The sequence below is a fragment of the Amblyomma americanum genome, chromosome 4 (genome assembly GCF_052857255.1).
Source record: "Amblyomma americanum isolate KBUSLIRL-KWMA chromosome 4, ASM5285725v1, whole genome shotgun sequence".
NCBI lineage: Eukaryota > Metazoa > Arthropoda > Arachnida > Ixodida > Ixodidae > Amblyomma > Amblyomma americanum.
The window spans coordinates 152,473,349-152,498,057 of NC_135500.1; the positions used below are offsets into that span (position 1 = coordinate 152,473,349).

The 24,709-nt window shown below is 43.5% G+C and overlaps 1 protein-coding gene across 1 annotated transcript in view; it reads left to right on the plus strand.

Annotated features, from left to right (window-relative positions):
* Positions 1–17,968: 17,968 nt before the first annotated feature.
* The window catches only part of LOC144128532 (adenylate cyclase type 8-like), a 343,381-nt gene continuing 336,640 nt past the window's right edge, over positions 17,969–24,709 (plus strand). The window contains exon 1 of the mRNA XM_077661985.1: positions 17,969–18,459. Coding sequence (XP_077518111.1) covers positions 18,131–18,459 — 329 coding nt within the window. The 5' untranslated portion in view covers positions 17,969–18,130. The remainder of the gene's footprint in view (positions 18,460–24,709) is intronic.

The window sequence follows — 24,709 nt, forward strand, 5'->3', positions numbered from 1 at the left end:
GATGGAGAGTTTCTTACGCCGCTCTGAAGTTGAGTATGTAGTGTTTCAAAAGGCGCATGCTGAAGCCAGACACTTCAGAGAGTAATTGTTCTTCGGTTTACCAACCCTCACGCAGTGGTAAAGCTAGGATTCTTTTCTCTAACCCCCTCCCATCGTGGCCTACCCCACTGTAAAAAAAATAAAAAATCAACAGCTGTCAAGGCTTTCCGCAGCTTGTGTGATAGATGCATTCAAGGAGAAAACGAACACTCCAGGTTTGCCACTCAGCTGGGGGAAGTGGTTTAAACCAACCGCGTCCCAGTTCCGAGATCTATTGGTGCTTGATCTAAGCCCGCCGGAAAGAGCTTGTGTGTGTGCGCGCGCGCACGCAAGCACGCACGCACGCACATGCACACATGTTCGTACGTGTCTATATTTTTGTCAGTGAGGAAACAAAATATAGGTAAATTAATATACAACACTTCTTTTCACAAGATGGACTAAGTGCAATGCATCGAAAGAAGAGCACTCCTTTCGGGTGCAAGTAATTAGGGAGGTTGCGCCATATTCCGGCAACCTTCTCCCGGGTGGTTCATTTTACTTTTGCGTCCTACCCTACAACCCTCGCCCTTTCTCTGGCCCTTCCCTTCCCCGAGGAAATTGAACAAGCGCAAATTTGCATGTGGAAGCGTTCTCTCTGGTAATGAGGCGTGGAAAGCGCGTTAACCCAGCGCTCGAAACCATCGCCCTGTGTCCAGGCCCCGAAACTGCGCGCTTTTCACTGTTGTTAGAACCCAGCATGCTTCACGTGCCGAGCTCCAGGGCTCGCCCCTATTCTCTGGCACAAGCGAAACTCAGGGACAGATTGCCCCAAACCCATTTGCTTGTCAAAATGGAAGTTCTCCCTTATTTTACTGCCTCGTGCTTCTTTCTCGGGACACTGCACGCCCGGCGTGTTTGCGCAGTGCCGCCGCATGCACGTTTAGTCTGCGAGGCTAGGCTTGGCTTGGTTTACCTAAGTGTGCCAGCAGTTATCTTCGTTTCTGTCTATTTTCTGAGTGGCTCGGTCGGCAAATGGGCGAAGGCCCGCTACATTCTGAGTCTTCCTTTCGGTTCTTTGTGCTTTCGAGAGTTGGGTTAGTGCTGTGTCGTGTCTTCACCGTATGTCGACGAAAGAAGTCTGTATGGCGCGCAGAGAAAGCATGATAGGGCAGCATAAAGTCCGCTGCAGTTTGAAAGAGAAGAAGGATGTTTATCTTTCTCCTCTGTGAGCCTCTGAGTGAGTGACGGATCCAATTTATTTTCTACTTGATTGCGGAAAATGCGTAGTAATGGAGGCTGGGAAGTCAACTCTGCTCTTCACCATCAATGCAGAGATGCCTGCGAAGTGTGCTCCGTTTTTATGTCTGCCTAAGGTTATAAAAGAGGATACCAGAGCCCACTTTGTTGTTGAAAGTAGAAAAACTAAATAGAGTTGGTAGTGCTTCGGAGGATAAAAAAAGACCAAATATATTTTGAAATCCATTTGTGCAGGACCAATGAAGCCGTTCTAGGGATTGTGCTTGAACAAGAAGTCCATTTTTGGTGCGAATGGATCTCAATCTCAAGATAAATCCAAGTAATTTGTCCTCGGGCATAGACTCCTTGCATAGAACTTTAGCTAGCAAGCTACGCCGTATTTAGGTTAGTTCTACTTGGAATAATAACAACGAAACAACATCGTTGCTTTACGCATTTTATAGGTTGTTATCGAAACGTACCTGCTATGTTTTCCTTTCCATTCACAAAAGGCGAAGTTCTGGAGTTTGGGTGAATACAATGAACGCTATAAATGCGTTGCCGTTCCACTGGGAAACTACAACTTGAACTACATTGCCGTTGCAGGAATATGTATTCAGTTATCGAGATTTCGTTCCGTCACTAAATGTCTTTCTCGTCACGTTGTTTATTATGTGCAGTCCTCAGTTCCGCCGCCACACGGAAAGATGGCATTTATTTTTCTATGACTAAAACTTCCTCATCACTGATGTTTCATGCGTGGACATGATTGCCGAAAATAGACAAGGTTTCCCAAAGCATTTCTTAGCCTCGAATGTAGGAGTAGAAAAAAGTTCTCTACCCTTACCTGATTACGTTAACACCACCGCTAGTTAGTTAGGTGGGCGTTAGCAGTATTACGTGCGCCATAAGAGCGCTTAAAGCGAAGAGCACTGGGAAAAAAGAGAGCAGCTCTGGCCAGGAACTCATTAACAATAAACTAATTTGAACCCAAACTGTAGTAGCTACTGTCAAAATATGTAAGCAGACGAAATCTTCTTAAACCAAATGCACTAAGAAAGCTCTATAGAGGCGGGAATGAAATACTCAGACCCCTGCCTTGTCGCAATAAGAAGTGGCATCACAGAAACTATTTATTTTTTGAGCAACGTCAATTTACGTTACTGGTCCTGACTAAACTGACTAATTTAGTTTCCGCTGCCTGCTCTCCGCTCGAAAACCTTAGTCGGCTGTGCAGTGCATAGACTACACTCCGGCCGTCTCGAACTGTGCAGCTTAGGCGTCCGCAGGACCGATCGAACCCTCTTGGAAATTCGGCAAGCGGCCTCGGGAACGTGTTCTAATGCGGCGGCGTTAAATCTGCCTTTATGCGTTTAATACGGCGTCGTCGACGTTGTGAGCGAAAAATCCCCGGAGCAGCAACCAGGAACATTTATGTCACGTGACCATGCGGCATCATTCCAACCTGCCGACAGGATTTTGAGCAAATTGACCGCAGTTGCTGGCGGCAGGTAAATTAATTATTGGTCGCTCGGGAAGAGCAACCAGGGTTACACAGGCCCCACCGGTGGCAGCACTTGCCATCGCAGGGCAGTTGCGTATCGCTTAACCGCTCCACCACTGTGCAAGCTGTGGTATGATGACTCCCAGTCATATATGACTGTAAATTCGAGAAATATCAATTCCGCATATTTGGGCATTCATCAACGAATTGCGCATACCACTAAAACGGAGCTTGAGTGTCGCCTCTAATTTTTGTTTTCTCGTTTGTCCAGCTGTGTCAACTCGCCATCCGCTATTAAGTAATGCAGAGAGGATGACCGATTCGATGGAGCCGACAGATGACTGACGACAGTCGTAAACACGCGTCGTAGTCAACAGTAGAAACAGGCGTAAGGTTTGCGTAGTCCTTCACGGATTGGTGTGGTGGCTGACATGAGGACGCTGTTTAACCTGGGGAAGGATACGCTGTAGGCACGATAGGAGACGTTTGCAGAAGAAATACAATTCCCTAGTACATTTTCTTCGTGATATAAAATCCATGATGGGGCAACATCTCCAATAAAAATAATGCAGGATGTTACACATCAGAAATGTGCTTCTGCGAGGAAACGTTTGGTAAAGCAATTTGAATCAGTCTGATGTGTGTGGGAAAGTGACCCAGTTCAGCGATAACCTAATTTACGACATGGTAACGTTCGACATGTTAATGAAGACTGCTGTTGCTTATTTAACGAGCCTTGGTACTTCTACTATAGAGGCTGCTTGTAGCATCTGTCAATAGCACGCTAACATAAAGAGGGCAAGTTCTTAAGGCAGTCTCCGCCGTTTTCTTGTGGTGAGAATACTTTCTTGCTCACTCATGCAAACGGCATGACTCCAGGATATAGCCGGGCTTGAAATAGTTTGAAGTGTTTGAGCACCGAAAAAAAAGCTAGGACAGAAAACAGTAGGCAACGCATATGCTCTAATGTGTACGTATTCACTATTCTCTGATTTCTTCATCGATGTCTAAATGTGGAACTGAGAAGCTACAGTACCAAGGCTGGCTATTTCAAATTACATTTAATAAGTCTGTAAACAACTTAAATTGTAACGCAGAATGAAGGCTAGAAATAATATTGGTGGAGAAAGATATGAAGTTTTTTTCCAGGAACATGTTTCCGGCCAGGATGACGTACCAAGAATGTCGCAAGAGGATTAGTGGAAGAGACCCTAATTATAATGTTGTAATGGGTTGTTTTCATGTATACGTAAAACGCAGTGGTCGATATATAACGCTTATATGACGATACATAACGATATAGCGCTTGTTCGGCAGCATTGTCTGTTATGGCATGCGGGTGCTGGCGAGGCACGTTGTGCGGAGAAGTGGGAAAGAGAAAAATGGGGCTTACATCAACCAATGGGCAGCGCCCTTTCTTGTCCTCCTCGCTGCTTGCTTGCCGCTTACGTCATGCACACGAAATTTAAAAATAGGAATCCTGGCTACATCGGACCGCATAAACTGTTAATGATGAGCCGGCAACATTCGGTGTAGATGACGACTGTTACCGTTACCCTGTGCATTTAACAAGGAGTTGGGTTTGGGTAATGTGAGAGATTCTTTAGAGAAAACTGCCTCGATGAATGGTCTAAATGAGATACTTGAGCGGTTAACGATAGCGACACCAGTATGCGGCCCTGTAACGCCTGCTCCCTTTGATGAGTGCCGCGCCTGGTTCTAGTCCTCGTCTGATAAGTAATGAGTATCTTGTTGGTTAGAGAGTGCCTCCGCAATTTGTTCTTTATGATGTTTGACGGCCACACGGCTGCGAGAACAGAGGCGCCTGTTTTTATAAAGTTTATAGTGAGACAATAAAAATTTTAGGTAATATTTTTTACGACCTAATACTTAAAGGCAGCGTCATTGAGTGCGAGCGATCCCTTATGGGAGATAAAAGACTAGTCTGCGCTTAGCTAGCGTAGAATACCATCTACTAAGTATAGGTATAGAGTTTGTTGAATATTCAAGTTAGACGAATTTATGCGTTCTGGTCATGCAAAGATCTACACAGATATAAAGGCGAGAAAACCACTGCTAAACATCCTCTCTGAACATATAAAAGCCACAGGGCGACGTAGGACACACAAGTGTGCCATCCATGGCACTGTGCCCTCAGCCGTCTATTCCGGCGTTTTTCAATATGCTGTGCTTCCTTTTTGTTTGTTTTCGGCGGCTAAAAGATCATAAGAAGCGCATTTGGTATTTACAGCTCGGCATCATTGAGTGTTTCATATCCGAAAGCTCCGTCGAGGACATGTCTTTGCGCATTCTGTAGAATGCCTCTTGTGAAAGCGTTAAGCTCAAGAACTTTTGTTAGGCTTTTTACCACCGCATAATATTTATTTCCTACTTCTGCAAGAAAGTAGTGCAGCTGGATAACTGCTAAGCTTCTGGGACTCAGAAAAGATTCGGTAGAGTCGTTTCTCAAAACAAGCTTGTGTTCACGAGTTTTAATTCTCCTATGCACGCAATGTTAACTGCTCGTCATATTGCAGTTGGGCAGTAGAGAGCCTAGAAGGGCATAATTTATGTGCCATACTTTTGTCGTTATGCTTTTTTCGCGGAAGAAAAGAAGCATATTAACAAAACAACTCCTTTGAAGGACTGAGGGGCGTGGTCCACCGCGTGAAGGATGCATTTAGTAAACTAGTCTTCCAGGTGCGCTTTGTGGGGCACGAGCTACGTAGCACGGAAACGATGCATCAGCGGCAACGAGGCGTCATTGTGTGCGGGCATTTTATCTATTATATAGCAGGCACGGCCGACGGCCCAGAGCGAGGTGTTATGAATCATTGCTAAAGAAGGGAACAACATGGACAACGCACCTGACGACCAAGCATAAGAACTTGGCGTCTCTAATATTTATTTTTTTTATTTGTTTATTTCTTTTATTTCAGCATCAGACGAAACACAGAACCTGATGCAGGGACCGATGCTAAAGGCTGGTGGTGCCTGACGAGGCCTCTGACCCTAAACAGTCCACAGCGGTACAGATAAAATACGAATCTTACAACAAAATATTAAAGCGTACCTCCTGTAATCACAAAAGATAACAAAAAACGCTACATTTGACCCTTGTACACAAGCGTATTGCACATACTGTTGCACAGAAATGACACATAACAAATCACACATAATAGGACGCTACGTAAATTACATGAATAAATCAGCACAAAACGCTGTCGTACAAAATCATACAAAAAGATATAATTGTCAGCGAAACTGAATAATATTGCTTGAAACGACACAAAAGCAAGATAAGCGCAATTTATAGAGCCATTTTGTGTTATTCAAAGTTTTATGTTTCTTTTGTGAGACGACAGTAAAACATGAAAAACACTGTTCAATTACGGCTATACTTAAATCGACAAGATAACAATAGCTCTCTAAGCTGGCGGCTAAATGCTTTTAATTTGCATTCAAAGTTAAGCTTACCTTCAAATTTGTTTAAGAACGCAGGTATTTGATATGCCATTGTTTGCCTTTTATAATTTGTTCGGATTTTTGGTGTTCGATGTTTTCGATGCCTCGAAAGGTATTCAGCGTTTTCAGAGTCAATAATTCCGTACAATTTCTTCTGATGTATTACTTGCAGTGCTTTTGCAGTGCTCTCTCTTGTTTGAGACTGGAACTCCCTTACTTATCAACTTGAGTGCTTTTTCGCATGACTAAGGTTTGGGCAGGAAAGGTTGTCGAGAATATGGCTACAGAATGATGACCAATCATCCGCCCACTGAGTTAAATTTTTGTTTTTCTCTATGGCTCGGTGCTCACTATTCAACGTTTCGGTTCGAAATAGTTCCTGTGTTATTATTTTATGTCTTTTTTATATATCTCCCTTTAGCTTTTGCTCTTTTTCAGGACGTCGGTGAAACGCCATATTTTCTTAGAACTCAGCAACATGAGTGTAGATTTTTCACGCTGTGCGCATTGTGCTTCGCTTTAGAGAACGATAATAATGAGATGCCATTTCGATATGTCATGCATGCTCAAGTATCTTATTTCGGGGCCCCTTCGATAGGTTACCTTTTCTGTCGTGCCATAGCAGCTCGTACTCTATACCACTCGCTTGATGTACAGCTTCCAAAGCAAAATTTGCTTCTGTGACTGTCTCTGCATCGGTTTGTTGTCTTTTTTGGCTAGCGGAACAATATACTTCACGAGCTTAAACCGTAAGATATTTCTTTTTTTTTTTTGCGTATTGTTTCCTCAAGCCCAAATTCTTTTGAAACTTTGGGCATTTCGAAGTGAAAAAAGGAGTAAGTCGTTTGAAGTCAAATGGAGGTTCGTTCTACTTCAGTCTACTCGCGGTGAACAGATTTCAATAACAACTAAACGTCTGGGGCCTCGAAGGTGTCACTCATAGCCTACAAAGAGGGAAAACACTCAGAAGTTTCTTATACTTAAGTCGTTCCTGGCAGAATTCAAGTATTAAGAGCAGATTAAAAGTATTCAGGTGCGCTGCCCTAATGTGTACACAAGTATTAAAGTGGGGCTTAGTTGAAAACATTAAGCTGTAGGTCGCAGCCCCCCAAGACCAAAGGACTGCCGCATTTTGGTACTGGTCTTAACATCTGAATTGTGCCACGGAATATAAATGTCCGCAGAAAAGGGAAATCTACGAGCGGCTGACGCAGAGTTTAAGATGTTATGCACCTGTTAATACCATGTAAGAAAGAGAAGGGCTCAGTAAGCACCGCGTTATTTTTGGCATGCAGTGTATCAGCGCTTTACGTTCGACAGCGCCTTTAAGGAAAAAGCAAACAGTTGGTAGTAAAACAATTTCCGAACATTTAGTGACGGCGTATCGGTGTGCTTACTAAGTTTAAACGTAACCATAAAGTAACACAATTCGTCTTTTTTATGCTAAGTATACAGCAACGAGATATACAATATTAAAACTACAGCTAATAATGTTTTCTGCAAAGCTTGAGGAAAATAAAATGTTTTATTTCCCGTAGAGAGCTGCTATATCAAGTCCCATTGTGACATGTGTTTTGTTTTTGTTTTATTTTCATCTATTTCCTCTAGATAGCTGCTATTTTAAGTCCCATTGTGACATAAGTTTTCGTCTTTATTACTTTTTATCCTCCTACATCAGCCCTTCTTTAAGGGCCAACTGTGAAGGGTCAGTTAAAGTAGAAAGATATCAGTCTTGGAGAAAAAAATCGTAACTAAGCGCCGCACGAAGATACTTAGCGCATGCTTAATTACTTTCACTGCCGAGAAGCATTAAAATAATGAAAAAGCCATAAAACAAGCGGAAGTTTAACATACGTTCGACAATAATTTCAGTTGACCCGCTGCCCTTGGTGCGCGTGCAGTATAAGGGGTTTGGGCAGCAGGCATCATTATTCACTCATGTTTAGTAGGGAGGTACTTATATAGCTAAGTTGACAATGTCAATAGAATTTTTCTTCCTCTTTTGCCCAAATTTTATGACTTCTACCAAAAGACACGAAAGTGTCAAGGCAAACTGATGTACCTAGTCTCTCGTTTTAAACAATGCCCCAATTGCGTCGTCAGCTTCATCGATATGCGAAGAATATTTATGTCCAGAGAGAGTTGGCTGCTGACAGCGATTCTGGAAGAGAGCAAGTTTTGTGCATTGCACATGAAAACTAGTGCCTGCAATTCTGCCCCTAATCTGGTCAGTTCATAATCGACAGACAAGCGATCGCCACTATTTTTTTCCGACTGCTGCCTGATGCCGGGTTCGAAACTAAAATAGCAGTGGCAATAAAACATGATGCATAACTGCCCCCTTGCTTTGTTATTTTATTAAAAATGCCTGTTCTTCCTCTCTAAGCTTTTTGTTATTCAGACGAGTGTGAAACAGCTACAGGTGGCATTATTGCATGCCACTTGGTTTTTGTCACTTGTTTCTAATTTTTTTAGAAACTTGACACCTAATGTTCGCAATACAATTTCGCCGCTGAATTCACGTGGAATTTCAGCTGTAGAAGCAAAGTCTGGTAGAGAAAGTTATAAGTGCAGTGATATTTTCTTATGAATGTGACACTAATGCCTGTTCCGGGCTCAAACATGCGCTTACTTTTTCTTATCTTAAGTCTAATTTTGCTTATTCAACCATTAAACGACCATTAGTGAGCATGTTTGTTTGGTGAGCATAGTGAGCATGACGGGAAACGGCGCACACTCGCAGTGTTGCGGTACTTTGAAGTATTAATTTTAAGCTTACGGTTGGGACAGGTTATAAAATATCTTGTTGCTCCAAAAGTGCGAACTACGTATTGTTCAACCCTCGTTGAAGCATTGTTCTTGACTTAACGACTATAGCAAAACAAGTATTTCATGTTTTGTTATTCTTTAGAGGACGTCCCTTAGAATTCAGAGAAGAAAGCACGCAATGGGAAGAAAATTGTTTATGAGAAAGGGAAAAGCACTTTAACTGTCCAGTTTCTGTGGACACCACGGCCGCTACGTGATGGCAAGGAAGAGGGAATTAGTGAAAGAAGAAAGGGAAAAATAGATGCTGTAGTGGAGGGCTCCAGAATAATTTCCACCACCTGGCGACATTTAACTTATGCACAGTGGGAAACATGCATTACTATTTAATGTCTCAAAGAAATATTAACTTCAGAGGGTACAGTCGCATGCCCTCTTAGTTTAAGAGGTATACAGGGTGTAATAGGGACCAATAACGCAAAAGACACAGGACGGAGGGAGTAGGAGGAAGCAGTCGAAGAAAGTGGCTGCGCCAAGCAGTCTGAAGACTGCATTATTGCAATATGCATAAGGTTTGAAATTAAAGCCGCGTTCGAGCACTGGCTGCACGTTCAACACTTCCGGAAGAATGCCGGTTTTTCTGCGCATTCAAATGCTGTCAATTTCAGTTCATTGTATTCAGCGTAAAATGCTGTTTTGTGTGCTGTGCAATGTCAGTGCGCGTTAAACATTCCAAGGTGGTCGAAATTATTCCGGAGCCCACTTCCTTTCTTCTGTTAGTTCCTCCTCTATCCCTTTTCTTACGGCGCTTTTCAGGTGTCCGCCGATATGTGTGACAGATACTGCGCCATTTCCTTTCCCCAAAACCAATTTTCATTTTCATTTTCACACATTAACACTAGTGAAACAACGCTGTAGATTTCGTGTTTGCAGGACACAGCGCAAAACTGAGCGGAACACAAGGACATTTCCGTGCTGCTAACATGGCAACAAACCAACTCGCTCCACAGCAACTGTGGCGTCATAGTAATCTGAGAAAAGTTTTCTTATTAAAATTTAGACATTAACAACTGCTCAAAAAAAAGCGATTTCTGTTTTTTTTGCATTTTGATGTTTATTAGTGCGTAAGCGCTAATCCGGTTGGTACCAACCCCGAGAAAAATCATCCGTTGTCTGTTCCCTGGTCTTTTCGTAGCTGGCCTAGCGCGAACGCCCCGTCTCACGCCATTGCCAGCTCATTGGAGTTTTCTACGTAGTACAAATGCGTCCTTTCGAACTGATTCGAAAGTAGTACACATTCTCTGTAGTTTTAATATCATTCTGTATTTTGTTCGAAGAGGATCTTACAAACAACCCTGTCGCAATCAGCCTGCAAGTAGCCCGTATGAAGCAGTGAGAGGGTTTTCCACTGGAGCATGTGTTCCACATTGCACAAAATAAACTAAATATTGCACCACACTTATCTGCGTCGCGACCGTCACCTTGCTGATAGCGGAGCACTGTTATCGGGAGGTTCCAGCAGTGAGGAAGCGCGAGACCCCATCAGTATTTGTGCTACAATTCTACGAGGGGCTCTGCTTATGAGACTGTCGAGTCTATATGCACAAAAGTGCTTCCGGGATAGAAATAAAATTACTTAAAGGGCAGTGAGATTATCTCGTAGCATCAGTGTTCATTAGTGCACTTTAAAATGCACTTTGTGTAGTTCAGATGCCTAAACAGTAGTAATCCTTGTTTAAAGTTTTATTTTTGTTAAAGTTTATTTATTATGTTTTAAAGTTGTTACTGTATATACTTTTGTTCTGTTTGTCACACACAATATTGCTTCCGTCACATTTTGTAGGTTGTGTATTTATGCTAATTAATACACTGCCTTCCGCTGCTTGCGATTTTACCCCACTTGTTTTCATCTAGGAGGTCCCCCGACAGTCGGGTACTTTGGGACTTCCTTCTATACAGAATTTGTTCTATTCATTATTACTGTGTAAAAAAAATGAAATTAAATATTACTTTTGGTTCATTGTTAACTCAATTCCTCATCTCTACTTGTTTCTTTGAGCACACAGCCATTGTGAAAAATATGCAGCCCAGCGCGATTGGTTCTAAACCATGTACAGGGATCTCTAGTATCCCTCCAAGTCCTACGCAGTCGTCGGGGCGAGGGCGAGATATGCCTTCATTTCCAGAGATTCGGAATGATGGCAATGCAAAATGAGCTACACAGAATGGCCCAGCAGCGAATCCAGTAGGGCCTACATATATATTTTTAAATGAGTGCATGTTGCAGAGGCTTATTGTCAAATGTGTACAGTGTAGACAAATTTTTGCTACATGGCGCCAAAATACATGCGCTTTCGAGAAGCTTGAATACAAAGCAACCTCTCCAGTGCCCGTAACTCGTCGAAATAGGCAAACTTCGTTGGGCCTTAGTGCCGTTGGTAACCGCGTTTTCGAAATTCTAAAAACTGATAAGAATATTGCTTACGATATGCTACACGACACCTCTAAGTAATTAAGAAACCTAACAGTAATAGTTATGAAGTTAACTATTCAGTATTAGTTAACCAGCCTGCAGGGTAGTAAGCACATCTTAGCTGTATTTCGATGCACTACACCACTGACAATGCTATGCCGAAAAGTGCTTTTCTAACTCAAAAACCCTAATTTTAAAAATTATGCACAGTCTTAGATGAAACACCCTGTGTAATTGTCTCATGCGCTCTTGCGTCTTTAGCATTTCTCACTTAAGCATTGTGAAATATTCACACCGCGTAGAGAGTTGACCTGAATGCAGCAGAATTCGCCCCTCGTCGTTTAACTCAGGATAAGCAAATATTCCGTGCTGACGTTTCACAAGACTTCCCATCAGCAGTTGATAAAAAAAAAAGGTTACGTGCATGACCAGCGAGATGAAGTCATCGAGCCTATCACGCCAGAACACTGCATGAAAAAACACTAGAAAAGTGAAGGGCGAAGGTCCTGTCGGTTGTCTTCTGCGATTCTGTAGACGTTCTCTACTCACATTCGGTTCGGACAGCACTCAAGGATGGATGTGTTGCAGTTCTTCGTCACCACAGGCATGGCTTAACAACTGAGTTGTGCAAGTCTATTGACACGCATTTCGAACGCCGCAATATGCGTTCCCGTTCATTCTGTCTCACAGAAAGAGTTATGGCAAAGTATTTTATGTTTACCTTCGGCTCAGAAATAATTTAAGACAGCGTTCAGCCCCCCCCCCCCCCCCCCCTCTACCTTCACCCAAGCTCATTCTCCCTAAATATTCAATCCAGCGGTAGTGTACAAGTCGGCGAACGATTTATTAGGTTCGTGAGTTCACAGTGCGCCCACTTTTAACAGAGGAAGTTTTCAGTGACTTGGGTTGCCATATTTTTTTTTTCTGCATACAACAGGTTACACAATTTCTGGCAAGCGAGCTTTTATTTTCTTTCTATTTTCTTGCCATCATGAACTAATCTTGCGCACACCCTGTGCAGATTTCTTATTGTGTAAATAGTTTGTGTGTATTACTTCTCTATAACTGTCAGCTAGTATGCGTCCACTCGAAGGCAGGTAGCATGAGAAAAGAAGTTACCAGTGACCATCCTGAAGAAGTGGCGGAAGGGTATGCACACACACCTAGAACTCCCGTGCACGTGTTCTTTATGATGGTTGTTGGTTATTAAATTTTATAATTGGTTCATGCTTAAATTTGAAGTGAAAGATCTGTATTGTTACGTTCCAGCACAGCACTTACTACTGTCGTTGTGCCATTTGCATTTCTTTAATTATGATTATGCTGGCTTTGCGGTAGAAAAAATAGCTCTAAATGCGTGTGATTGCTTCAGACGGCACCGCACGGTCACCACCACATCGATGCACGTGTTTCGCAATGTTGTTCACTCCTTTCAATGCTTCGAAAGTGAAGTCGTCTGTAGCGACGTCAAGGACGAATTGCATGTGCCTCGTGACGTCGACATGCTCGTCACCAGTGAGGACGACCGGCAACGTCCAATCGTATCCGACGAGGAGGAACCTCAGGAAGTCCAGGATGTTTTCCTGTACGCATCCCGGGACATTTTTTCGACGACTCATTGCGAGCGCATGCACCACCCGATGAACAAGAAGCGAGGCACAACCTTGTGGTCTTTTTTACTCTCTCCCACCCTGCTTATTACCCAGCGCTGTAAAACGGCAAGGTAGCAAAGACAGCACAAGCGCTACTCATAATATTTCAGCGTGTGTCACCCTACCGTGGGAGACATCAATGGGATCTCAAAAAGCACCTCTTAAAACGATCACTCCCTGTGAGTTACATGGGGTAATGAAACTCAGATGAAGGAAGCATATGTGTGGAACGAGGTAACCATCGCCACTTTGCTTTGTGTCGGGAGCGAAGTAGCGAAATAGTAGGTGGAACCTGGTTTAATCCAGGGGAAGGAACCGAACACGTGGTGGTATCACAACAGATTTTTATTAGGTAGAGGGGAACAATATAAACTGAAATATTGTAAATAATGAACTTTTACGTGCCAAAAGGAAAGCGGCTACAAATCACGGCGTAGGTGAAGGCTGCGGATTAACTTTCATCTTGAAAAATAGTTTGCTTTTCGAAGAAATATTTCAACAGTTTACATAATTTGCTAGTCAGCTGTACGATTTGCCTACACTGAGATTTGAGAAGTATTCATAAATCCCGCACATTGGAATGTGCGATGACGGACCGAAACACTTATTTTTTATTGTTGTGAGACACAACCGTATTTTACCTTGCGTAATTTATCTATACCTGCGCTCTGGTCTGTAGCGATAGAAAATGAATTATAAGTGGCGGCAAATCATTAATTGTGGTTAGGAGTGAACAGATTCATGACTGAATCAAACTTACACTAAATATCCTATTGCTTTTTTTTTTCAAACCTTATCTCTGGAAAAGCAGGTTTGGTGAGACGTAGGCGGTCGACCGAGAAACTTCAGAATGCAATCATGACGTGCGAAAAAACTACACAGTCAGTAAAGGCTAGATCTGCTACTCCGTTTCAAAGCTGTGCGAATGTTCTGGGTGCGGTAAATAATTCACCCTTCTAGTGACAATTACTTAGATGTGTCTAGCTGGTTCTCCTAAACTCGCGTACAGCGCACTGAGCGACAATTTTTCATGTAGCTAGGCATTGGAGCTTGATGCGGTTTTGACGCTAGATACAAGCGCTTGAATTTAGCTTTCCAGCGGCTTGCACATCGATAAAAGTGGTGCAGACAAAGTACCACACGTCAAGTCTAAAAGTTCTTTTCTGAAAACTATAAAATAACCTTACCGGAATCAGCAGCCAAAACACAAACAGTAATGCTCACTCGCTGTTCGTTTTAACGTAGTGATTTCTTAGCAACTGCGATGTTGATTCCTGAAGTGTTGGTACATTCAACGGTTTTTGTTTTCTTGTGCTTTTGCTCACTGATTTTCCCTTTCCTTTGTTTATTTTTTATTTCCTCTTTGTAGGCATAGTTGGTCCGCTCGTAACAGAGGTGACCAAACTTTCCTCCATAAGCTTGTTTTACTACTGGAGAGTACACCCCTTACTTTTTTCTTGCGGCCCCTCTTTTCGCTTTCCCTCCTTGCGACAAGGAGTGGACGAAGTTAGACGCTCGATAGCGACCAGCGCGTCTCAAGGGTCGCTCAAACTCTTGTCCTCAATGAGTGCGGCTCGACGCGACGTCTATTCGCATGCGTGCAATGAGCGCAGATATGACAACCGAGGGTTGGTGCACGTCACGTGCTTGGCGGACAATGCCCCTGCTCAGCAATTGCGCAGTACTTTTTTTGTTGTCGTGAGATGCAAAGAATCGCCTAAGCGTGGCGTGAAGATATTACGAACTCATGCATAGCTAAGAATGTTGTCCTAGTATCTATGGCACGGAGACTTAAATTCAGGTGTCAAGAGGCCCCTTCCAGGAAACTTGCCGCACTCTGCAGGCATGCGCAGAGAAATTTTTTGTTTTATTTACAGAATTTCAGAGCAAAATGCGTGCTCATACTGAGAGGATCAAGAAAGTCAGCTTAGCGTTGTAGCGAGAGTTTTACGATGTCAGAGAAGGGATTCATGACCCGAAGGTACCAAGAAACGAGCAAACAGACTTGATATTTTGGTCCCGCTTTACACTTCTTTACACGTCTTTACACGACTGGCTTTACACGTCTATTTTCTCCGATGTTTCTACTGCTGTCCTAACTTTCATTCGTGTGAGCGTTGTTTAGTGAATCAACAGGCCTACGCCTGGTCTGGCTTTTTACCGTAAACCCTTCGCCTCCTTTTCTACCGTGTGCGTGGAACAACTAAAGAAGCAAAACCTGGAGTAAATAGAGCAGTATCAAAGGAGTACCAACACTGAGATCAAAAACTATCCAGCACAGTGTGATGCGGTCATGAGTGTTCAAAAAATATGTGAATTAGTTAAAAAAGAGGAATACGAGAGAGACATTGCCTATGAGGTCCGACCCCGAACTCAACAACCCAGAAAATTGTTGCTCGCTTCTTGAGCCGCGCAAAAAGAAAATCGCTAATCGCTATAGCAAAACAAAAAATAATGAAATTGGCACAAGAGACATTGGCCTGACTTGTGAAGATGAAGAAAATAAAATATTTATTGAATTCATGCACCAGGTTCGTGGCAGGGGTGGTGGGGGGCAGCTCTCTAGTTTTCATCAGTGAATACTTGGCTCGGTAAAGTAATCCATTCCTTGGAACAACATCGAGGAGAGAGAGCAGAAATTGAAGTATGCGTCCGTATCTATAGATACTAGAGAAACGTTGTAGAGAGCCGCGTCTTGCGAATCGCTAGTGCTGACGACCGTGCGAAAATGAGTTTATAGACCGCCGCTGTGGTCTAGTAGTTTCGGCATTCGCCTCTTATGGTGCAAATGCGGGGTTGAATTATCAGCGCCGCCGGACAGCCGCCGGTGATACAATGCGAACAAACTTTCCTCTGCCCTGGTTCTCGGCTTGCATAGGGCGAATTGCTTTGGAAACGGGTCTGTGACCCAGCCTTGAGTAGACGAAAACATCTTGAGCCAAGGCGCTTTTCGGTCAGAGCTACCTTTGCGTCATAAAAATTTTGTCATCATAGTGAGATAAACTAAAGAATGAGGTATTATGCAAGTCTTTTTTGCATTGATGAGTATATGTGACTGCATCAACCACGAGTACAGAACAACAAATGCAAGAGTTGAATCTGTGGTGTTTAAAAGATCTGAGTTTCAGCTTCAGCCATCTACGGTCAGCTCGCTGGCTATAAAAGTCATTTTTAGTCTTCCTTGAAGAGCTGAAAAGCAATTTTTTCAACAAATGTGTTGCCTTTTTGTGTAGTTGCAGACATAAGTATAGATGCAACTAGTACTGGGCAATGCGTGATTGAATATGAGCCTAATTTCATCACGTTGATTTGAGTATTCAGTTCTTGTAATTACCAGCGTTAGCTATAGAAGAGGCACAGTTATAGACATTTGTGGTACGAATTTGTGGTAACAGACCTGATTGCTGGAGCGATAGCTTGCAAGAGAGGAAATCATTTGCCCGTATTTTGTGCTACAACTAATTATGAAGGCACGAAACCTTATGAAGTAACCAAGAATAAAATAACAGCCGACAACTTCCTGAGAAAGTATTTTTTTTAGTTGAGGTTATAAACTGGACCCTGTTGCATAACCACACTGACTATATTGATGCTAATGAGAGCTATTTAAAGAAGTAAAACAGATATTACAATAAGTTTTCATTATATGTGGCAGAAACAATAAGAAAGCATTCAGAAAACGGTTAATTGATGCTGCCCTCTCAAAACAATGTGCGCATTGCATATAAAAGAAAGCAGATGAAGCAAACATCCGAAGCGAAATTTCTACGAGTTTTCTTCCAAAAGTGCCTGGCATGTACAAGTAACAAAAAGGATATGGCCACAAATTTAGCACGATCAGTAATGTCGAAAACGTCCTATATTAATGCCTCATTAGTTAAAAATGTTCATTATTACATTTTAATTTATCCAAAGCTTGCCTATTGTTCAGTCATACGGGGCACCGCTACGCAGCTTAACCACGAAAGATTAATCGTATTACAAACGCGAGTGCTACTACGTGTTTTGGATGCTACGTTGGAGGTCTTCGTGGTTTATGCGCCGGGAAACTGCATTTGAAACATGACATACTTTAGGCCAATCAAATTTATCTGTACCAAATTAATCAACAAGTGCCGCAAACATATAGAAAGGTAAACCTACGATTGTTGACATGCACGGTTTTAGGCATACGCGGTTTTGAGGCTTCCAAAGGAGTAGAAATAATTACAGTAAACAGTCCCTGTTATATCAAGCTTTCAAGGTTTAGACCGAATAGTTGTTAAGCTGTTAAGCTCGAAAGCATGTGTAGAGTAGCGGTACGTAGACTGATTCATAACGTGTGCATGATATTTGGGGACCCTTTCGGTTTTGTCGTTCGTATTCCTGCTCGTCTTCTGCCTAATGGTAGGTGATTAAAAAGCGCCTTGGAGTGGGCGTACTCTCTTTGGTATTGTGGTTGGTATCGCCTCCGCTGTAACGCGGAACCTGAGAGATTGCTATCGACTTAACGCATGTAATTGCCTAAGCGAGGTTTTTACCGATGCTTGTTTGCTTCTCTGCGACAGGCATTTCCACTAAAAGGGGGCGGTCGATCGCGGTCCCTTGCCCACAATTCGGAAAGACTGCTTGGAGAAGAGGTCTGCTATCAGCGGTTATCACAGACAAAAGAAAGAAATAAGGAAGACAAATGAAAGATAACGGAACACCTGCGCTGGCAGCAGCAGAGTCGCTTCTCCTCCGCAGGCACTCCTGACCGCCACTTATCACTCGAACCGGGTCAATTACACGATGCGCCGCCGCTTATCGCTATCTTCATCCAACACGCGCATTACCGATATCTCGTCACCGTTTTCCCGCCCACGTCTCACATCGAACGTGTGCCAGAAACAAGGTCCATTGAAGAAGTGCTGGAGACGCTTGTCGGTTCAACTATGCTCTGTATTGTCTCGGCTCGTTGCGTTACGCTTGCGTTGCGACGCCGTAACCGTTGCCCCCTACCCGTGTAGTGCAACCCCCGCGAGAAGCCGCTCAATGTGTTCCGCTCTACACTACGACGCTGTGTGTTTTGCCTGCTCTGATTCCGAAGAAACCCTTGCGCGCAACGGAGAAGTGAGGGCTTTGCGTCGTGCTGTTGGTGGTTGTGGTGTCACCGAAGAGAGCGTAGCGTGTGTAGGTAGCTCCTGTCATCGACGCCACCTGGGCTGCGGGGATGTGTCCAAGAGCATGACGATACCAGAAAAGGAAGCGGAGGCCAGTGAATCGGCTCCAGCCGCGTTGGATCCAGTGGCAGCTCGCAAGCTACTCGGCCAACCGTGTCCGCGAACGGAGCCCGACATTTGCTGGGATGAGATAGCACCACGGTGAGTGAATCTACAGCGACGGTCGAGGGACCGAGAAGGAACGCGGGCGTTTTTACTGCGCCTGCACATGAGGATTCGAGGTCTCCGAGCGTTCATTCTCGCAGCGATACTTCAGAGCAGAGAAAGTACTCTATCGGTTAGTGCGATTTTTTATCCCTGGGGTCCAGCGCGGTCCTTTGTGTGATCTCCCAAAGTAAGGGCCAATTCTACTGCATACCGCTGCAGATGCTAGGCTTGACCATTAAGATGAATGAAGTGTAATTGGTTTTTCTTTAAAAACATCTCTCGCCTTTTTTATACCCGCTGTTTGGAATTGTTAGTTTTGGCGACAAAGCCTGGCGATATTCATGTCACCATGTTGCTGTACGTTCAGATATCGCTCTACAATCCCCTTCCATTTATGTGACTTCCGGCTTGGAACAGAAGCTGTTTGGCAATCTTCGTCTTAGTTAACTTCTCCCCATGAGTTGCTTTTGATTTTTCTACAGGCCGTCGACTAGGGCCGATAGTCGGTATATATGCAAGGTTTGAGACCTCTGTAGCATCTAGCATAAAAAAGTTTCTCGTGGGCTCGAGTTTGAAAGGTCAAGACCATGAGGATAATTTGTTTTTTATTTTAACATTTATTATTATTTTGAAATTCTGATTTTGCAGCTGGCATTAATGTGATGAAGCGGAAACGAGCGAGTAAATTTCATTAGGAATAATTTTGAAAGTCCACAGCCAAATTCTCATTTGAACAGACTCTTGGACACACGCTTGATCTGCAAAGCTATCTCGCGCACAATACTTCTTCCGCCAATTTAATTGCATCAGAACTGGCTGGACAATTCAGAGCTAATGCTAGACTCTGGGTTGACAAATGAGTCGCGACGTTCAACTAATGCACATGATGAATTTTTGCTTTCTTATCATACTGTATCGGCCTAAAAGTGTGATGAGAAGTTAGGTTCATTTCTGGGAACTTAAATCTTAGATGCGGCTCGTTAAAATTGTTATAATAAAGCTCAAACATAACAACCGACGTTCTGCAACGAAATTACGGCTGACGTTCAAAAGATACTTTCATGAACACCTGCCCGTTGATGTATGTGGTAGCCCGTGCGGTAACGAAGATCTTGACTTATGTCGTTTTTCATTTCTTTCCGCACTCCATTGTTACTGAGGGTCCGAATATGATCTAGTTAATTTTAGACGCTAGGAACGCTCAACCGACAGCGCACAAATAATGAGAATAATCGCTCAACAACATCTACAGGTGTGGGCGTCCGTACGCTAGAGGTTTTTACCATTATTGCGACTTGACCCGCGTTGAAAGAACCAGCACACGACGCCTTCAGCTAACATGTTCCTGAAAGTGAGCGCTCCCAAGTTAGTTTTGAGCGCTAACAGGTGGGCATATGGATGATTACACGTCATGCTTCGCTAAACACTAACAACGCTGAACATCGTTTCACTCACGGATTAAGGTTTTTATCTTGCGTTCAGATTATGTAGAGCATGAATATTGCGTCTCTATTTCCGCCCAGCTGTAGGACCTCAGCGAAAAAAATATTTGTTACATGGTCTCAAGCTTGGGAACATAGAAAGTATGAGATGGTTTCTCAACAGACTCCTCCACGGAAATCGATATTACAAGTTTGTTCATCAAATTCAAAATGACATTTACTATGTTTACTCTGAGATGAAACTAAACAGAAGGAACATATTTTTCGGCTAGCTATAGCAATAAACATGACGACAACAAACATTGACTCAGCAATGTCGTGCTACTACTGCTGCCACAACATGAATGGTTAATTATGAATGAAAAGGGTAAACTCTCTCTGTCGACCTCTGCTTATGCTGGAATTTTCCGCGATTGTTTACATGTTCCATTTGGACATTGTGACTACACAACAGGAAAATTTCACATTTTCTAGCTTGAACAAATATCTCGCCTTGATGCAATAAGCATAATGCCCCAACCAGATTTGTCGGGCTTGTTGGTTCGTACTGAATGAAAGGGATAAACCGCGCAAAAGGGTAAAGACAAAGAGAAAGGAACACACACGACACTTACAAACACAGCAATTAAGTAAGTATCGTTAGTAAGTCTCGTGCGTGCTTCGTTCTCTTTGTCTTAACCCTTTCGCGCAGTTCATTCAGTATGAATCAACTAGACCGACAAATCTTATAGGGGCATTATGCTTTTGAATTCAAAGCGAGATATTTGTTCAAGCCAGAAAAGGCGAAATTTTTCTGTTGTGTGATCACAATGTGCAAATGGAACATGTAAAAAATCCCGGAGAATTTCAACATAAGCAGAGGTCGTCAGAAAATGCGATGTATGCCCAGTGCAAGCTTAAAAGACAGCACGTGTCACTGACGCCTATTATGAAGGCTGAGCCTATGGTCGGTTGGCGAGCTCCATAAAGTACACATTCTCTCAGCTCTGCGCCTTGCATAAGGGCACACAACGCACTGGTCCCCGTCATGTGTCCACCTTTTGCGCTTTGGCGATTCTAGAGGGGGTACACGTATATCCTCCTTCTTTCGTGAGTTCTTTCTTCTTTTTGTCTTGCTACCGTTACTTAATTTTTTTATATTCTACTACTTTGTGCTTTATCTATAGAGCGTGTTTTGCAGCGTCCGCCGTATACAAGACACTATCTGAGTGAAAAACATCGTCGGCTTCGCCATTAGCTACGACTTCTTGTGTCGTAACTAGAAATCAAACATAGTAACGCCTTGCCACTGAGATTGCCAGCGAGGTGAGCAGGATGCTTGGAGGTCTTGTTCAGCCCCTCGACACTGAAGACGTTGACGCAAAAACTACAGCGCACGAAACACTTGAACTCAGCTGCCTCGTAACTCCAGTATCCACGCCTTCTGTGTTGAATGCTGCTCAAGACCTCCAAGCGTCAATGTTGCGCCAGCTAGTTCGAATGCACCCACCTTGTGCCTTGCGCTGTGAAATGATACCGGTTGGTCTTGAAAGTGCGGGATTTGGGGCGGGGGCTGTGATGTTTCCCAGAAGGGACTTATTAGAGAACGTCCATTATGGGGTCATTTGATACGGGCGGGTCCTTCATGGGGCGCTTTGAGAGCGAAGGACTATGGCATACCTGCACATCCCACTCTTTGCCATGGTCCAACGCGGAAGATTTTTTAGGCGTTTGTTATCGGTCAGGAGAAAAAAAAAACAACGAGAAAGGACGCAGGACCAGCAGAAGACACACAGACTGTCGCGGGACTTACAACTGATTTAATAATGCTTCAATCACGCATTTAAAGCCACTAACTTGATCAAGCGCGCATACATGCCACGTTTATTAATGTCCAGACGTCACTGCAACGCGGAGAAAAATTCCATTCTTTTTCAGTGATAATAACAAACGGGTCACTTATGCAAAAGCGTTCGTTCTCTTTTATTAAAAACGCTTCTAACAGTTCGCGCTCGTGCCTGTACTTTTACGGCACACGAATAATAGATATGGTACACTTATGTTGTTCTTCTATAAGCTTCGCCCAGACACGATCTCCATGTAAGAATTTGCTATCCGAAAAGGGTAATTTTGCCCGCAACGTCTGGGACAGAAAGAACATTGCCGTGTACCAGTGAAGCCAGTACGATGCTACTGTTTGCCAAACAATTGTGATGTACAGCACATTTCAAGTCGTGCAGCGAGATCATGCCTTGAGTGCGCGAGGCCACTGGGGTTAGCAAAAACAAAAACAACGTAGAAATAATGTCGCATGAAGTTTTGCAGTGCCTACTTCACGGGGCTGATATCAGCGATGTTTGCCCGCAATTTTTGCCTCGAAGTGCATAGAAAAGCATTGAAAATGCTTATTTAGTAACGGGTGGAATGTCTTTCCAGAGAATGTGTACTGTTTGATAGTCTCCGCGGTTGAACTAGTTTGCCTGAGAGCTTAGACTGGCCGGATCCATCAGCAGGCTCCTGTGATACAAAGACTGTTTCCTCGTAAGATATTTGAGAAATGGAGTGAAATCCCGAAACCGCGTGTTACGGCAGCCGTGCTTTGCTGCCGGCCTGAGATGTCTTTCTCGCACCCGGCTCCCTGTTCTCAACGACTAGAATTATTTGTCCCACCCTTATTTCATATCATACGTGTATCAACTTTGCGGGACGAACCACGTTGGCGAAATCAATGCTTGTCTAGAAAAACCAACCTCTGTTTCGTTTCTATGATCCGTGCTTCGAAGCTAGAAGTTTCACTAAAAATGCTTGCCAGAGCCGCAAGATATCTGTACAATAAGTTAGCGTTACGAGGCACGCGCGGCTTGAGAGATAGGAGCGGGAAGATTGATTTTGCCCCTAATTGCACTCCATTGCGACACTTCGCGAATGAAAGCCCTGCTTTATGCCACGTGCTATACTTTCGCCGTTTTAGAGATGGTCCATGAAATCGATAAGGCAACATTGTTAACTTCAAGGCGGGGTGTTCACCACTTGAGGCAACATTTAGTTTTTTGCGAGAGAGTCTGGTCAGAATGCCCCTGGTTTTCAAGCCACCTGAAAGCTCAAGAGAACAAGGCACTATTCATTTCATTCTAAATGAAGCTGCACAAATTGCCGTTTCTGTGAATGGTACTAAACCTTGAGGATTGCAATTTTGGTCCGGTCTTGTTGGTATTGCATGGCGGCGAGAGGAAAACAAACGCACAAAAAATACTGGTTAAGTTTTTAATATCTTTTCCTCTTTTTAAATACGTTTTGCAGAAAGGGCCCCATTATATAATATTTTTCAAGTATCGTCCACTCTCGTTTTGTGTGTAGGAACTGCAGATCATTTAGGCGCATGCAAGAAAGCTAGTATTCCACGCTACATCCAAGACGGGAGAACGTCGAAGCGCATTAGCCAAGCCGTCAAGGTGACAATATGTGCCAAAGAATGGCAAGAAATTCAGCAAACTTCTGTAAGGCTTGGAAGAGCAGCGACGTTATACTTTCAGTGTGCCGAGTGCTAGTCTCACCGACAAAAATCTCATAAAGTAGCATGAAGTTTCCCAATGCCCGCTTCATGGAGCGAATATCAACAGTGTTGCACCACGGCTCTCGCCATTCAGCACAACGAAGAGCGTTTGCAACATATATTTGGTCTCGGGAGACGAATTGTTGTTTCATAGCTTACGCGCAGCCTGTTCAAAGTGCCCTCAATTTCTGTTGAATCAGTTTTGTTGAAAGTTCCATTAGGAGGCTCTTCGATACAATGCCTATTTGCTTGTATGTTACTTGAGAAGTGCAGTAAAATGCCGAAATCATGGTTTACTGCCCTCGTGGTTTGCCCAGCACTTTGTGGCACTTCTCATCTTTATCTCAGCCAGTAGACCGTTCATTCTCATCCGTCCTCAGTACCATTTGTATCAACAGCGCGGGACAAGCCATTTAGTGCTTGCTTCTTAACAACCACTTCTTTAGCTGCTGTGTTCCGCACACCACTGGAAAATTGTTTGTGGGAAGTGCCGAACATGTGGACAAAGCGTTAACATGGCGAGATGCCCACTGCTTTAGACATCAAGACTCAAAGACAGGTTACAGGGTAAGCGCACTACACCGCGACACACTTAGTACACTTCGCGAACGCTTGAGAGCTCTGCGTTATGCCACGTTAAATTCTTTGGCCGTGTTTTGGGATTGATGAAATCGATTGACAATCTTGTTATCTTCAAGGCGTGGGGACTTAGTTCTTGAGGCAACATATATTTCTTTAGCAGAGAGTTTGGCTAGAAACGTTCAGATTTTCTTCGCGGCGTTAAACAAAACCTACGAGATGAATAGCTCTCAACAAGAAATAATTTATTTCCTTCAACCAACGGCTGTAAACATTGCCGGATATATGAGGGATGCTAAACCTGGCGAATTAGAAGTTCCATTGGGGCTTGTTGGGGTTGCCTAGTGGAGCAAGGGACACAAACACAAAATAAGCGCAAAAGCAAGTGCTGAATTCAGATCCTCTTTCGGTGTTTTGTGTTTGTCCTCGTATATTCGCGCTCTGGAACTTGAACTCCGTTTGGGAACGAAACGATATCGCGAATGACGCTGTGAATAACTGGAGCACTAAAACAAACAGGGTGACCAATGAACAACTCTACTTCCCGTTAAAGGGAACCTTAAATGATTTCGATGAAAATATTCTATTGCAGAAGATGTGTAGATTTGGCCTTTGCGGGTATCCGAGTCAAATTTGGAAGCTCTGCGCGGAGCCTGTAGCTTAGAAATACCTTTTAAAATTACTGCTCGCA